The sequence below is a fragment of the Neofelis nebulosa genome, chromosome 7 (genome assembly GCF_028018385.1).
Source record: "Neofelis nebulosa isolate mNeoNeb1 chromosome 7, mNeoNeb1.pri, whole genome shotgun sequence".
Classification (NCBI taxonomy): Eukaryota; Metazoa; Chordata; class Mammalia; order Carnivora; family Felidae; genus Neofelis; species Neofelis nebulosa.
In genome coordinates this window covers 1,641,817-1,657,801 of record NC_080788.1, presented here as the reverse complement: position 1 = coordinate 1,657,801, position 15,985 = coordinate 1,641,817, and the positions used below count along the sequence as shown (strand labels likewise).

The 15,985-nt window shown below is 54.2% G+C and overlaps 1 protein-coding gene across 3 annotated transcripts in view; it reads left to right on the top strand.

Annotated features, from left to right (window-relative positions):
* Positions 1 to 15,985, top strand: part of MTHFS (methenyltetrahydrofolate synthetase) — a 35,512-nt gene that overhangs the window by 5,570 nt on the left and 13,957 nt on the right. For 2 of the 3 annotated variants that reach the window (XM_058736350.1, XM_058736352.1), the window contains exon 2: positions 983 to 1,244. In XM_058736350.1, coding sequence (XP_058592333.1) covers positions 983 to 1,244 — 262 coding nt within the window. Of the gene's footprint in view, positions 1 to 982; positions 1,249 to 1,586; positions 1,750 to 15,985 lie in introns of all 3 variants that reach the window. The other variant, XM_058736351.1, reaches the window with a different exon arrangement.

Genomic DNA, 15,985 nt, shown 5'->3' with positions numbered 1-15,985 from the left:
TTTCTGCCAGTCATGTTGATAGGCCTCGGCGGCAGCATCTTTTTCTTCTGAGCTCGGAGGAACAGAAAAGGAAGGGAACAAGAGCAAAAGGGGAGCCAGGAGCTAACTTCCGAGTCTGGGGCAGTTCTGAGATTGTAACTGTTGTGTGGCTGGCACAGCTCTGCCCTCTCTGCCCGATGCACCATTAAACTGAGCAGGAAGGAGCAGGAAGGCGTTCTCTGACTCGGGGCCGCCTTCGCACAACTTGGCACTTGTTTCTGGAAGGACTTCACCTCTCCAGGATCCGCCCCCCCATCTCTGTGCCACTTTAACACCCATGTGAACAGAAGAGGTGTAGGCGATGGGACGGAGGTGGACAGAGCTGAGAGAATTACAGGGCGTGTTCTCTGCTCCCAGGAGCCTGCGGACTGGTTAGAATTCCACCGATTAGTAACCAATCCGATCCTACATAACTGTTAGGTTGTACGTGAACTTTTAAGTGTTGTAAGTGCTCTGCAGAAGTCAGGAGAAGCGAGGGCTTGAGTTGGCTTAAATGGGCAGAATTTTGGAGGGGAGAAGCCTGGCTGTCCAGGCAGTCGTGGGAGCCGAGGTTCAGAGTTAACCCCAGGCAGAGCTTGGGATGACCGGAGGTGGCCGCAGCAGGTGGCTGGAGGCCAAGCCTGGAATTCTCCGCACAGACAGCAGGCCCCACGGCGACTCTGTAATGAGTTTTCAGTCCTAGAGGAGGCGGGCCAGAGAGGCCAGAGCCGTCAGAGAGGTGGTTGCCGTCTCGGAACCAAGCGCTAGGCTTCAGGACGCAGCACTGTCTGACCCCCCTCCACCTCTCTGCGTTCTTTTGCGGCCTTGGGTTTGGGTAGTTGAAGAAGCTGGAGAAGTGCGAGCTCAGAGAGAAGGGGGCACGTGAAAATGTATCGGGGGAGCCGCTGGATTTTACAAGTGTAATCTCGGAGAAAAAGGGTAATTGTCATCATTTCCCTTGTAGGTGATAGCTCACAGTCAGTATCAGAAGTCGAAAAGAATCTCCATCTTTCTGAGCATGCAAGACGAAGTCGAGACAGAAGAGATCATCAGGGACATTTTCCGGCAAGGGAAGACCTGCTTCGTCCCACGGTACCGGTTCCAGGACAACCACATGGACATGCTGAGACTGACGTCCCCCGACGAAATTTCGTTACTTCCCAGGACGTCCTGGAATATCCTTCAGCCTGGAGAGGATGAGGTCCGGGAGGAAGCCTTGTCCACAGGCGAGTGTTAATGGTATTGGGACTGGCACGTGAGGGTGCTGTGGGACCGTGGCCCACCGGTCACGTGTGGGTCACTGGGGGTCGATTTTCTTACCGGGATGAGCCCTGTGGTGCTTACATTCCAAGACGCCCTTGTTAGCTGGCTTAGGGTGAGATGCCCTCTAAGCCGTCAGGTGCCAGCCCTGAGAGGAGTGCGGTTGCCTCTTCTCAGACTCTTGCCCTTGTGGGTTGAATTAGACATTGTCCCCGAGTAAGGTGATCGTTTCCCGTGATTTCCGTGATGGGCTGTGAATTAATGGGCGCATTTCCATTAACGCTGGAAGCTTTCACCTCTCCAGGCAGCTGCCTTGTGGACATCGCCTCTTGGATGTCACGTGGGCCTCTCAAACACAGCCTCTTCCAGACGCAGTCACGTTCCCTCAGCCCCTTCCGCCGAGTGTCTCTCTGGGCGTGGCACCGGCCACACTACCGTCAGCCACCCAGCTGACCGCGCAGGGGTCTCAAGGTCAGCCTTGCTTGCTCTCTCTCACGCCTGTCATGCGGTCTGGCGCTGAGTCCCCATGATCGTACCTGTTGTATCCAACATGCCGCTGCCCCCCCCCCCCCCCGCGGACCGCCGCCAGGATGTCCCAGCCACCGGCTTGTCGCGATGGCCTCCTCGCTGCTCTTTCTCGCCGTGCAGTGTATCCCCTCCTCCCCTGTCGGTCCACTGTCTGCACAGTAAGTGAAGCAAGACTCCCGAAACGCAGATCTGACCGCTTCTGTCCCCTGGGTAAAGTCTCTCGGTGACTTCTGCTGCCCGCCCTTTCGTGGAAGGGAACGCCCCTCAACGAGGCTCTTCCCGATGTGCCCTGCGCTGCCGTCGTTTTCACCTCTTTCTCCTCCCGCCTGCGTAAGCCACGTTCCGGCCCCTCTGAGTGTCTCTGCCTCCCGTCCCCACTCTGCCTTCTCTACCACAGGACCTTTACACATGCTCTTCCCTTCCCGCAGCCACTCGGGAGATTTAATCATTAGGAAGCAGCCAAAGAGCTAAAGACAAAACGAGCTAAGAGTCCTAGTTTGTAACACCGAGGCTCAAACCTTTCTTCAAGGTATATTTTTAAGACCTCAGTGGTTGGAAGGAAACCCAAAGCAGCGTTGTGCCCTTGCCTCTCAATTTCTCTTCTCTTCCAGTGTAACCCCGTAACCTACAAAATCAATAAGATGGGGCGGGAGGGGATTGAGCCAGGGCTCGTGGTATTCGGGGGGTTCCCTACTCTGCTTCCTTAGCCTCCCCCTTGTTGTCCAGTCCTGCCCTTTGCCAGACATTTAGGCACCAAGGGTACACTCAGACCACCTCCCTGCTGGCCCTGCACAGTAGAGCAGACGAGTGCCAACATTATCAGACTCTCGTGTTTTTGAGGGGAAAGATTGCAAGCATTTTAAGACCGTGAGATGATGAGGGGGTGCGGTATATCTTGGGGGCGGCCCAGGCATAGAAGATGAGGCCCTGACGTTGCTCAGACTTAATGCAGCCGCGTCTCCAGACTCGCAGGCTTGAGGGTGGGACCCAGGACAGTCCACTTCTGTCTGACTCTGTGTTAACTGCTCCTCCAGTGCTCACATCACCTCCGTAACGCCCCTGCTGAAATTCCGGAGGCCGAGCCCACCGTCTTTGCTCTGTCCATTCTGCGGTGCGTTCCTTAGGCTGAGCTGAAATGCATCAGCCTGAACTTCTATGCTTTTGTTCTATTTCTACGTAAGTACAGCAGTTGGAAAAGTAAGGACGAAGCGTGATCTTTCCTCCTAATTTAGTTGCACTTCCTGGTTAGATAAACTCAGGCCAAGTAAGTGAGCTAACTCATTATGTATGGTTTTTAGCACGTGGCTCGCATGATTTGGCACGTGGGCAGAGTTACTCGTTTTACTATCAACTCATTGCTAGCCAAGGATATAGCATTTTGGTAATTTCTAGCAAATGTTTCCTGAGCATCTGTGTTGTGTGAGACACTGTTAGGTCTCCAGAGACGAGGTCCTGGACTTCAGGGGGCTCACACTCTAACTGGGGAGACAGCAAGTGTATGTACGTAGAAAAATACCCCAGCCTGCAGTGTGTGTCAGATCCAAGCGTCAAATGCAAAGGTACAGAACGTTACGAATGTAGACATTCAGGGCTTGGCTCTGAGTAGAAGGAAGCCTACCCAAGACACTTCACTTTTTCCTCCTCCGTGGCGTTTCCACGCCGTGGTTGTGGGACCAGCTGCTCCCCCCTGTGGGTTCTTGGCAGGTACTTGCAGTCTGGGTTGCAAGGGGATAGGGGATTACGTCTGGTTTCTTGGAACTGCCGCCTGGGAGGGGAGGCTCTTCGCTGCTGTCGGGAGAGGTGTTTGAGCAGGCAGCCTCCCCCTTTTGTTATCTGCCCGCGTCGCACTCTGGATGCGGGTGTCCCCGGTATCAGCCGCTAACAACGGGCCAGCTTTGGGGGAAGTACAAATCTCGCTTCACAGCGTGTGGGACGAGCTGATTAGAGCTCAGACCGCCGTCCCGCCGTAGCTCCCGTAGCCGGTTTATCTTTCGGGTTTGCTCGAGTCATCGCCGCTTAGAAAGGAGTGACCTGAGCAAAGGTCCACCTGGGGTTTGCTACCTAACAAAATAGCAGATTGCTAAGTGGAGTAGAGGGGCCGCCTCTCTGCTGGACTTCTCCTCAGAGTGAGGGCTGCTCAGGCAACTAGATTAGCCAGGAGTCTTTCCACGGAGAGTACGTGATCTGAGTCAACCTGGCTTAACAGAAAAGGGGATTTTATTGGCTCAGAGACTGAGAAATCCACAGAAGGGCGAGCTTTTGATACACTAGACCGAGTGATTAGGGTCAACTCTGGCTCTGCTGTGTGACTCTGCTGTCATCCGTGTGTTCCAGTTGCTACATGGTGGCCCGTGGTGGCCTATGGTGGCCCGTGGCAGCTTTGGGTTCCACAGCACACTTGCTGTTAGCACTCACGGAAGAAAGGAGCAAGTTTGCCAGTAAAATCCTGGTCTTATGCTCGCTGACCCAGGTTGGGTCAGATGGCCTTTCCCAAATCGGTCACCGTGGCCGGGGACATGGACTGGGCCAGCTCCCTCATGCCCTCCCGGTGCCATTTCCTGCGACCGGGGAGAAGGACGTGCTGCCCGGTAGGGGGTGCTGTGCTAACCACTGAGCTGACGTGACAGTTGGGTGGGTGACCCCCTACGGGGAAGAGTAGTGCGGTTTGAGAGGAAGGGGAGCAGGGGCCGGAGCATCCACGTTCACTGCCACAGGCACTGCTGTCCTTCCTGAAATCTGCAGAGGACAGCATGCTGCCGTGTCCTCACTGTCGGCCTTCGTGTTTTATTTCTGATCTTCCCAGAGGCTCTGTGTGTGGGTGCCGAGTCCTCACGGAACGATCACAAAGAAGACTTTCCATCCCAACCCAAACCCTCCACGGTAGTGGCGTGGGACCCTGCCCGGGACACGGTCTTGAGCGTGTGGCCTGCGGCTTCCAGCTGGGTTGTTCGTGCTCTGTGCTTCCGGGCGGGCTATGGCTGCTTTGCTGAAAGTAACGCCCGTGAAACTGACCTCGTTTCTTTCTTTAATAGGGTTGCACGGCCTCTGAAAGAATGTGGTAAGGAGAGTGGGTTTGAATTTCATCGAGGCGTCTGACTGAGTCATGATGTCCTTGAGGACAAGCTGGCTAAATTCAGACGGATGATAGTACTCTATTCAGAAAATACGTATTGAGCGCCTGGTCTGTGCGGGTGTGATGGGGGCACAGCAGGGAACGGGGCGGACCTGTCCTCACCGCTGGGGAGCCGGCAGCTGTCCTCGCCACAGCGGGGTCGTGCTGGCCTCTCACCGGGCTCTCTGTCCCTCTCAACTCCCCCACTGTCCCCGAACTTGAGCATTTGCGTAAGTTCCTTCTGATCATTCCCGCTGTGCTTTTCACATTTCTGGGAGAAGCCGGTTTGTGGACGTAGGATGCTCCTGGTCTGTTTTGCACCCTCCCAGGTGTTCAGATAGTGCCAGAGTTTCCTGTGCAGTTTTTCATCACCTGTTTCTGATTCTAGTTTGGGGGAATCTTCTGTCCACCGTTTTGAGTCTTCATTTCAGTTCCTTTGGAATAAATTTCGAATTGGTTCCTGGACATATTAATTTTCCTAAAATACCTTTGGGGATAGGTCACCTGCCCTGTTCACGCCTCTTCCCCGGATGCTGGACGGGCCTGAGCTCCCGAGCAGACCATGGTTCCTGCCAGCTAGTTCTGGCCAGAGGAAGGGACATTGGGTAGAATTTGAATATTCAGGCCACCCCCTGGGCCTTATCTGCCCTCCCACCTTGACCCTGGCTTCTCTCTGCCACTCCTCTGCTTTGGCCGGAGCGTCTGCTGGAAGCCAGCCTTTCCCAGCGGTCAGACCATAGGTTGGAGTCCGATAAACCAGGTGTGCGTTCTAATCTGGCTGCTTGCTGACTGTGACTGGAAAGGTGGCTCGCGTCCTTTGAGCTCCAGTCTTCTCCACAGACGGATGTCGCGGAGCCGCTTCCGCGAGATGGCGTCAGTCGGTGCCGCTGATCTCGCTGCCGGTGACCCGTCGTCCGCAGGCACGCCGCACGCGTCACCGTGACACCTGCGTCCGCTGTGTTTCCTGGCTGGAATGTCTTCCATGTTTGTTCCTTCAAGGCCGTGTCTCTTAGTCTAGTGCTTAAGCTCCCTGCCTTTGGAGGCAGACTGATCCGAGTTGGAATCTAGGCTTGACCATGTGGGAAGTTACCTGCCTCTCAAAGCACATGTTTTTTTCATGCGACAGTTGCGGGAGGGGGGATGTGACGATGTGCAGGAAGTGCCTCGTGCAGCCCCTCGCGAGGGGGTCCCCAGACGTGGCAGTTACGATTCTGGAGCTCAGCTACCTTTCCACATCTTCCCCGGCTGCCCCCCACCCCGATACCGCAGTCCCCTTCTCTAATTCCCACTCACCTGGCTTCTGACACATGCTCCCTGTTTTGTTAATTCTCCTTGGGGTACATTTTTTTTTTTATTGCTGACGGACTTTGTGAAATTGTGATTGATAATAAGAAATACGTATACTTGCTCTTTGGCCCTGGTTTCTGGCACAGAGCTCCTAAAACCCGTGGAGTGTCCTAAGTGGTAAGAGTGATAAAGGTGTCTCAGTATTCATCAGTATTCAGCCCCGCCCCAGTGTATGTTAATGACATCATGTTCCAGTGCACCCAGGGATGGGGGCTGGTCACCGGGGAACCAGTCGCGTCTCCGGAGGGCTGGAACTTTCAGGCCAGGGAGGCCAGTGGCCAGTGATTCAATCGCACCTATGTCTTGAAGCTCCCGTAAGAACCCAAGAGGACGGGTTCAGAGAGCTTCTGGGTTGGTGAACGGAGGGAGCTTTGGGACAGCGGTGCACCTGGAGAGGGCAGGAAAGTCTTGTGCCCATCCCCACACCCAGCCCTCTGCACCTCTTCCGTCTGGCTGCTCCTGAGTTATAACATACTTTTTTAAAAATTAAAAAAAAATGTTTTTTAACTTAAATTCAAGTTAGTTAACATACAGTATAGTATTGGTCTCAGGAATAGACCCCAGTGATTCATCACTCACATACAACACCCGGGGCCCATCCCAGCAGGTGGCCTCCTTGATGCCCGTCCCCCATCCAGCCCATCCCCCCACCCAACACCCCTCCAGCGGCCCTCAGTTTGCTCTCTGCCTTTAAGAGTGTCTTGTGGGGGTGCCTGGGTGGCGCAGTCGGTTAAGCGTCCGACTTCAGCCAGGTCACGATCTCACGGTCCATGAGTTCGAGCCCCGCGTCGGGCTCTGGGCTGATGGCTCAGAGCCTGGAGCCTGTTTCCGATTCTGTGTCTCCCTCTCTCTCTCTGCCCCTCCCCCGTTCATGCTGTGTCTCTCTCTGTCCCCAAAAAAAAAAAAAAAAAAAAAAAAGTTGAAAAAAAAAAAAGAGTGTCTTGTGGTTTGCCTCCCTCTCTGTTTTTATCTTAGTTTTGCTGCTCTTCCCCTCTACCCCCCTTCTACCTCCACACTGTTTTCCAGAGCAGCTGCACCAGTGTGCATTCCCACCAACAGTGCAAGAGGGTTCCCCTTTCTCTGCATCCTCGCCAACACCCGTTGTTTCCTGAATTGTTCATTTTAGCCATTCTGACAGGTGTGAGGTAGTATCTCCTTGTGGTTTTGATTTGAATTTCCCCGATGATGAGTGATGTTGAGCATCTTTTCATGTCTCTGTCGGCGGTCCGGATGTCTTCTTTGGAGAAGTGTCTACTATTCACGTCTTCTGCTCATTTCCTCACTGGATTACTTGTTTTTTGGGTGTTGAGTTTGTTAAGTTCTTTATAGATGTTGGATACTAACTTATCTGCTATGTCATTTGCAAATATCTTCTCCCATTTCATTGGTTGCCTTTAGTTTTGTTGATTGTTTCCTTCCTGTGCAGAAGCTTTTTATCTTGATGAGGTCCGTAAGCCAGTAACCTAGTAGGTAAAATGTTTCTCTGAATTCTGTGAGCTGCTCTAGGAAATTAACCAAACCCAAGAAGGGGCTGTGGGAACCTCTGATGTATAGCCCATGTGTGAGAGGTGCAGGTGACAGCTGGGACTTGCAGTGGCATCTGAAGCAGGGACAGTCGTAGGGGCCTGGATCCTTTACTTGTGGCATCTGACGCTGTCTCCAGGTAGATAGAGTCGGAACCGATTTGCATCGAAGGACATCTGTCTGGGGTCAGTGAGTTGCTTGGTGGAAAGAACACACACCGGCACTTGATTCGGGAAGAGCAGACCTTGTCCTAAGTCGCAAGCTGCTGGTCAGTGGACTCCGAGTACAGGTTCGTGCGATGGGGCCAGTGCTGTTATTGTAAAGCCAGAGAATGCTTATGTAAGTTCACGGATGGCCAGTATTTTATATCCGGTAAAGAAAGGCTGGATTTTAAAAATGATTAGAAACGTGTACCTAGGGGCACTTAAGTATGTCAGAAATAGTTGTTTTATAAGATGCTGTGACATTGTTGTTTGGTGCTTGTGAGTAAAGGCTTAATGCGGGTCCTGGGCCGGAATCGCGTTGGAGTGGATCTCGTCCCAGCACTGCTTTGGGGAGGCTGCGGAGTGAAGGTCCAGGTGGAATGTTATCCCTGCCTCATCTGCTGTTGCTTCCGTACCCAGGTTGGGAGCCCTGAGTGGGCTGCCTTGGGTCTGGGCCTCCGTTCGTGTAAATTATCACGACTAAAAATAAAGCAACTGTGATTTTGGACGAGTTCCTGCATGTCATGTGTGCCCCTGTGGGACTGGGGTGACGTCCGCACGGACGGTTGGCCCTGCGGTCCTCACGTGGCTGCCTCCAGGGCACGTGGGCAGGTAATGACGCGGCCACGTCACCTGCTCTGTTTTCCACTCCAGCACCCGTCCAGGTGCCCTTTCCTTCCGGGAGCCCCATTCGCCCAGAGCGCGCCGCGACCCGGCCGTCCCCTCTTCTCCTGGCACCTGCCGGGTGGGCACCATTGCTCACGGAGCGAGTGATCCCGGGAGGACTCCCGCCCTCCCGGGGAAGAGCTTGCGTCAAGTTGCTGTGTCTGAAAGTATGCTGGTCTTGGGGCTGAGAAGCTTTTTCTTCAGGCACCTTATCAAGTACACACGCGGGAAGAACGGCGGGGCCTTCATCCGGGCACCCAGTGCACTGGGGACGGGCTTCTTGGGGCTGTTCCGGAACCGACGGTCTGTCTCCTGCAGGACAGAACATACTGTCATCCCACACGCCGCTCATTGCCTCCTGGTGAACGCCCAGCTCAGTAAGACGGCAGCTTCCTCGGGGGCCTCGGCCCGTCGTTCTTGCCCAGCTGGGCTAGCCCGCCACCCGCTGTGTCCCGGCACAGGGGTCCAAGGAGCCACCCAACACTTTCTGTCACTAAAGGACGAGCCCAGGTGACAGACTCCCCACAGGTGGAACCTCTGCCGTCTTGTATTCTGTTTGGGGAAAACGGGTTGTTTTTGCCATTTCCTTTCCTCTGCGTCCTTCTGCCTCTGGTCCCGGTGGTTGCGCGTTCCCGTCTGTCACCGTGAAATCATTCTTGAGCCTTAAATTCTCGCTGGTGTCGTCCACATCACCTGTATCGACTTTACTTCCTGTAAAAGATAAGAAAGTGAACGTGCTTATATTTCCTGGTTTTTATCAACATAACCTGGGATTTTAAAATCAATAATAGTCATAATTCAAAGATGTGTGTCTATTCGTTAAGGCATTGTGTTTTTCACATTTGATTATTTACTTACTGCGTTAGTAAAGGACAGTCATTTAAACTCAACCCTAAAGTTGCACAGGTTCGTCATTCCCTGCTTCTGCTTTTAAGCTGTGCCTTCCTTATTATTGATTTCTATGTTTTTATTAATTTCTTCACCAGATGGAGAATTCCTTTAATTTTTTTTCAGTGTGGTATTTTCAGAATGCTTATTATTATTATTATTATTATTATTATTATTATTATTTTATTGATATTGTCTCTGTACATGTCAGTGGATTCTAGAATGGGGATTGAATTGTTGGGTCACCCTGGTTTTCCCGCTCGTGATTCTAGACCAGGGATCGGCCAACGTTTTCCATCAGGTGCCGTGGCGTGAACGTTAGAGGCTATGCAGGGGTCAGGCGGTGGGGCTCCTGGGCTGGTGAAGGCGGTCCTGGCTCCACCAAGGGAAAGGGTAGGACGGACGCCAGAGGAGAGCGGATGTTCAGATGGGCAAGAAGCCCCTGCCGTACTCAGCCGTGGCCGACTCCGTGTCGGACGCCGCAGGCCCGTTTCCTGAAGAAGCGTGCACATCCTGCACACGGAGGTGAACTGTATTCTGTAGGTGCTGGGGAGTTCTGAGATACTTTAGCCGGGGGTGGGGGTGGGGGGGCGTGACACGGACAGTCTCTGTTTTGGGAAGATTGTTCTGCCAGCCGTGAGGAGGACAGGACCAAGGAGACTGGGGGTGCGGCATCCCCTGGGAATGTGATAGGACAGGAAGGAGAAGTGACCGTCACTTGAAGAATGGAGAGGACACGTGAGCTCTGACACACACAGCGTGTGGTCTGTAGGCCTCGGTGACTGCCCACTCAGGGCCACTGGGGGCCCGGCCCGGCTTTGCCACCAGGGTGGGTGCTATTCACCCAGTCAGGGAGTGCAGGAGGGAGGAGTTGGGGAGTAGGTGCTGAGCCCCGTTGCAGGTGGTCCTGGGGCCTCTGGTAGGTAGCTCGTGGGAGGCCCAGATCGGGAGGTCGGGAGACGGGACTGGCCGGAGTGTGGTTGTGGGGCGAGCTCGCGGCTCTGAACAGAGGCTGGCCGGTGGACGGTGTGTCGATGTACACGGGCCAGACTGATTGCGCTTCCCTCTCTAGATGAGGTGGGTTTTTTTGGGTCACGTGTTTTTGAAGTGATTTCTTAGATCAGCATAGGGTGTAAAAGTAGAGAGAAGTCGTAAATGTACATTTGGAAACGGTTAGCTAAGGGAGACAGCAGAATCTCTGAGTACGTGGAGGTGGGTGTCGGCAACGTGCTAGACGTAAGGGACCGCAGAGTTCCTCGCGCCTGTGCTTTGGCTACGAGAAAGGCGGGGCGCGACGGCAAGGGACCGTGTCTTTGGGGAAGGTGGGCTTTGGTCAGGGCTCCTACGATGGACGAGCGAGAGCTGCCCAGCCCCTCGCCCGCCAGCCGTGGCGGCCGCCCCTTTCAGGAGTAATCGTGAACTTTGTGTCCTCGGTTTTCAGTTCGTGATAAAACCGTAAGGAAACGCAGATTTAACCAGCTGTCCCCGGGCAGGACACGCCTGTCTCAGGGACCCTCTGTGGGTTTAACAAGGAGAGTGAAAGATGCTGAAGGAAGCGATGATTTTATGTATTTGATTTCTGCTGGTGGGAAGGAGGCATGTCCACGCACAAGCAGCCCAGTCCTCACAGTGAGGACGTGGTCTTTGGACGAAAGAGCAGCCACGGGGGAGGCAAGGCCAGTCCATTAACCGTCCCGTGTGTCCCTGCTGCCAGTGCTCCCACGCTGCTGGTGCTCACGAACACACAAGGACAACCCAAACAGGGAGCCAGGTTCCTCTGTCGTTCATGAAGTAACTACGCGCTCAGGGTAAACCACTTCAGTGGCTTAGTCAGGGACACGATGAAAAGTTACGTCCGACTGACCCATTCCCCAGATGTGAGTGCCGTGAACATGGCTGCTACCCTTCTCCGTCTGCGTGTGCTCGTTTTTAAACATCTTACGCAGATGGGATCATACTCTACATTCTGTTTTATGTTTTGCTTTTTCACTTGTTAATGAACCTTAGAATTATTTTCATAGCCGCACAGGGTGATCTGCTTTAGTGTTTCAGATGGCCGTGTAGCATTGATGTGCTCTAGTTTTTTTAACCAATGCTCTGTTAATGGACATTTAGATTGCTTGCATTTTTTCAAATTTTTTAATTTTTAATTTTAGTGAGAGAGAGTGTGAGTGGGGGCGGGGGGAGGGCAGAGAGAGAGAGGGAGGAGAGAGAGAGGGAGGAGAGAGAGAGGGAGGAGAGAGAGAGAGAGAGAGGGAGAGAGAGGGGCAGAGGGGGGAGAGAGACAGAGACAGAGAGAGGGTGGGGGGGGGAGGGAGGGGGAGAGAGAGGGAGGAGAGAGAGAGGGAGGAGAGAGAGAGAGAGAGGGAGAGAGAGGGGCAGAGGGGCGAGAGAGACAGAGACAGAGAGGGGGGGGGAGGGAGGGGGAGAGAGAGGGAGGAGAGAGAGAGGGAGGAGAGAGAGAGAGAGAGGGAGAGAGAGGGGCAGAGGGGGGAGAGAGACAGAGACAGAGAGAGGGGGGGGAGGGAGGGGGAGAGAGAGGGAGGAGAGAGAGAGAGAGAGGGAGAGAGAGGGGCAGAGGGGGGAGAGAGACAGAGACAGAGAGAGGGGGGGGAGGGAGGGGGAGAGAGAGGGAGGAGAGAGAGAGGGAGGAGAGAGAGAGAGAGAGGGAGAGAGAGGGGCAGAGGGGCGAGAGAGACAGAGACAGAGGGGGGGGGGGAGGGAGGGGGAGAGAGAGGGAGGGGGAGAGAGAGGGAGGAGAGAGAGAGAGAGAGAGGGAGAGAGAGGGGCAGAGGGGCGAGAGAGACAGAGACAGAGAGAGGGTGGGGGGGGGAGGGAGGGAATGGATCTCAAGCAGGCCCCACGCTCAGTGCAGACCCTGACATGGGACTTGATCCCATGACCCTGGGATCATGACCTGAGCCTCATTCGAGAGCTAGACGCTCAACCCACTGAGCCATCCAGGCGCCCACCCCATTTTCAAAAATACTACGACAGCACGAGGAAAACCCAGATATATTTCAGCTCTTACACGAATGCCTCCGTGGGGTCAGTTACTAGCAGTGGAGTCTCCACACTGGTTCCAAAAAAGGCTAGGCCACCTCGCACACCCCCCACCGTCACGGAAGAGCGTTTTTTCCTTTCCCCGGATGCATGGATGGATACAGTAATGAATGCACACGCACTCATGAGCGCCTGTTGTGTACAACGGGTGGTGTCCTGGCAAGGAAGAGCCGCGTGGAGGAGGGAATGGGAAGGTCGTGACGGGAGCGTTGGCCTCTGGGGACCGGTTCTGCCGCAGACTGGCCAGTGGGTGCACGCAGCCCTCGCCCTCTCTCTGAGTCTCGGCCCCTCACCTGAGGATGGATCGTGCTGCCCGGCTCGCTGAAATGCCGAGAAGGCCGAAGAGAGTTTGTGTAAGGCTTTTCCACTGCCCGGCACATAGCAGGTGCTCGTCGACGGCGGTGATGGCCCTCGCATGTAGCATGGCGGCCCCAGGCCCGGCGACAGCGCCCGCCACGGCGGTGTGCCCACGGCGCCCTGGGGGCCCAGGGTGGAGGGTGCTCTTTCGTGCGTTCCGGAAGGCGGAGCAGAGCCGTCTGTAAGCGTGAGTCGTACGACGTTCGCCGTGAGGTGGTGTCGGGGGAGAGGCAGTGGGTTTCTCGAGACGAGCGTGCTGGCGCAGGAAACCGAAAGCCCACTCATACGTCGGGAAAGTTGTGATGGTCTCGGGAGAAATGCATTTGTGCTGCTTGGATTCCCAGCCTTGGAAGTAACAGTGTTGGCCTGTCCGTGTTTCTGCTTTCATTTTGGGGAAGTTATCGAAAGAGGAGTCCCTCAGTTCTGTTTTAATTTCCTTTTTCCTCCTTTAAAGAATTACAGTGGTTAGGGGCACCTGGGTGGCTCAGTCGGTTAAGCGGCCGACTTCGGCTCAGGTCATGATCTCGCGGTCCGTGAGTTCGAGCCCGCGTCGGGCTCTGTGCTCACAGCTCGGAGCCTGGAGCCTGCTTCGGATTCTGTGTCTCCCTCTCTCTGACCCTCCCCCGTTCATGCTCTGTCTCTCTGTCTCAAAAATAAATAAACATTAAAAAAAAAAAAAAGAATTACAGTGGTTAACGTGCATTTACTGTGGAAAATGTCAAATTATGTAACAAGCTGTATATTGAAAAAAATTTTTTTTGGATGTTTATTATTTACATTTGAGAGAGACAGAGCGTGAGCAGGGGACAGGCAGAGAGAGGGAGTCACAGAGTCCGAAGTAGGCTCCGGGCTCCGAGCTGTCAGCACAGAGCCCGATGTGGGGCTCGAACCCACGAACCGTGAGATCATGACCTGAGCCGAAGTCGGACGCTCAACCGACTGAGCTCCCCAGGCGCCCCTGTGGGAAATAAATTTATTTACAACATTCAGCCGTCTTCAGGAATATGGCCACATCCTCAGTTGTTCAAGGCTTTTATTCCGTATTCCTTTGTAGATGTTTTTGATTTGAGTCACGTTGTTTCTGCACATTGCTTGTTGAGTGTATTCCTAATCAATTGATATTTGTTGTTATTGTGAATAGCATCTTTCCATTATGTTTTCAAGCTGGTTATTTTTATTATATAGGAAAGCATAGGAACGTGGCTCAGATTTCCACATGGAACTGGAAGTCTCTGAAGTAATTTTAAAGTTATTTTTGTTGGGGCTCCTGGGTGGCTCTGTTGGTTGAGCGTCCGACTGCAGCTCAGCTCATGATCTCATGATTCGTGGGTTCAAGCCCCTGCATTGGGCTCTATGCTGACAGCTCAGAGCCTGGAAACTGCTTCGGATTCTGTCTCTGTCTCTGTCTCTTTCTCTCAAATATAAATAAACGTTAAACATTTTTTTAAGTTATTTTTGTCAACATTTTCTTAAGTTCTAGAAAATCAAATCTTAGAAAACTTAATTTCAAAAGATACTTGCATCATTGATAACATGTTTTCAAGGTGAGGTGTCCAAGACTTTTCTTTTTTTTTTTTAATTTACTGTCAAGTTAGCGAACATACAGTGTATACGGTGTAGTCTTGGTTTTGGGGGTAGATTCCCCTGATTCATCACTTACATACGACACCCAGCGCTCATCCCAGCAGGTGCCCTCCTCAATGCCCATCACCCATTTTTAAAGGCTCCCAGATTTTAGAGGTTGAGATGTGCCGAGTGGTTTCCCCGATCTCCAGCAGGTGTCAGTGTTGGTCCGAGGTGGCGGTTTTAGCTGTGGGATCCCCCATTTACACATCCTTATTCCCGCAACACTGGGGATTGTCGAGCCGGGAAGGGATATTGGAGATCATCCACGTCAGCCCTTCCACCTGGGAGCTGGCCCGGGTGGGGGGGCGACCCGTCCAAGGTCACGCGGTCCCGTGGGGTGAGACTGACATGACGGTGAGCGTCAGTCCCCAAAGTCACGGAGGAGGAGAAGGTGTCGCCCCAACATATCGAGGCTGTGTTTTGGTGGAGTGGAAGGGTGCTGTTCAGCGTGTTCGGGTGAGTGGGGACCCGCCCCTGGTGTCCGGAGCCCGGGGGGCAGCCCGGAGGCCTGGCGCTCTCAGCAGCACTCAGCCGTGTTGGCGGAGTGCGGGAAGAGCCGGCGGTTTTGTGACAGACCTTACGAGCAATGAAATCGCTTACCGAGGAATATTCTCCGGAGAGCTTTTTAAAATGGCAGAAAAAGGCCTGTTTCCGTTTTTTCCCACGATCCCGAAGATGCCGTCCACTTGTTCTGTGATTTCCTCACGCGTGGCCCCATCTCCTTGTCCCACAGCCTGCACGCGTGGAGCCCTGCTCTTTCCTTCACTTCCCCCTTGGAGGCTGAGCACGGGGCTCCCTGGCTCAACCTGCAGAATTCGGAGGAGTTCTTGCCCTGGCGCCGGAGGCCCCTCTAGCGTGCTCTGTGTGCCTCCTTCGGCCACCTTGCTCCTGTTCCCCGGGTGGGCCCTTTCGCGGGGAGCCAGTCCCCGGCCCCACACACGCTCGTGCTCTTCCAGCTCTGTGCCTCTGCTTGTTCTCGCTCCTGCCTCTCCACCCTGACCCTCAGCCTCCTCCTCTCCCTCCCCCGGCCGGTACCGCAGGCCACCCGCTCGCTCGGTGAGGTTTCCCCGGGCGCGCCCCCTTCTCTGTGGACCCCAGCATCCTTCGTTCCCCACTTTCCTTCCTACCTTGTCACTAGGTCACCCTAGTACAGTTACTTGTGTTCACACGATTTATTGGGCGGACCTGTAGCTGTCCAGGGTGCTGTCCTGGGTCCTCTGGGCCCCGCAGACAGGCTGTCCTCACGGCGAGCTGTTCCCAAGTGTCACCGATTCACTTGGTTGCACCGGATCTCGAGAGCTGCCGTCTTCGGAATCCTTGCTGTCCTTCCTGCCACGCTGCCCTGGCAGGTTTGGGGGAACATTCGGGGCTTCGGGAGCGTTTCTCCTGCGCC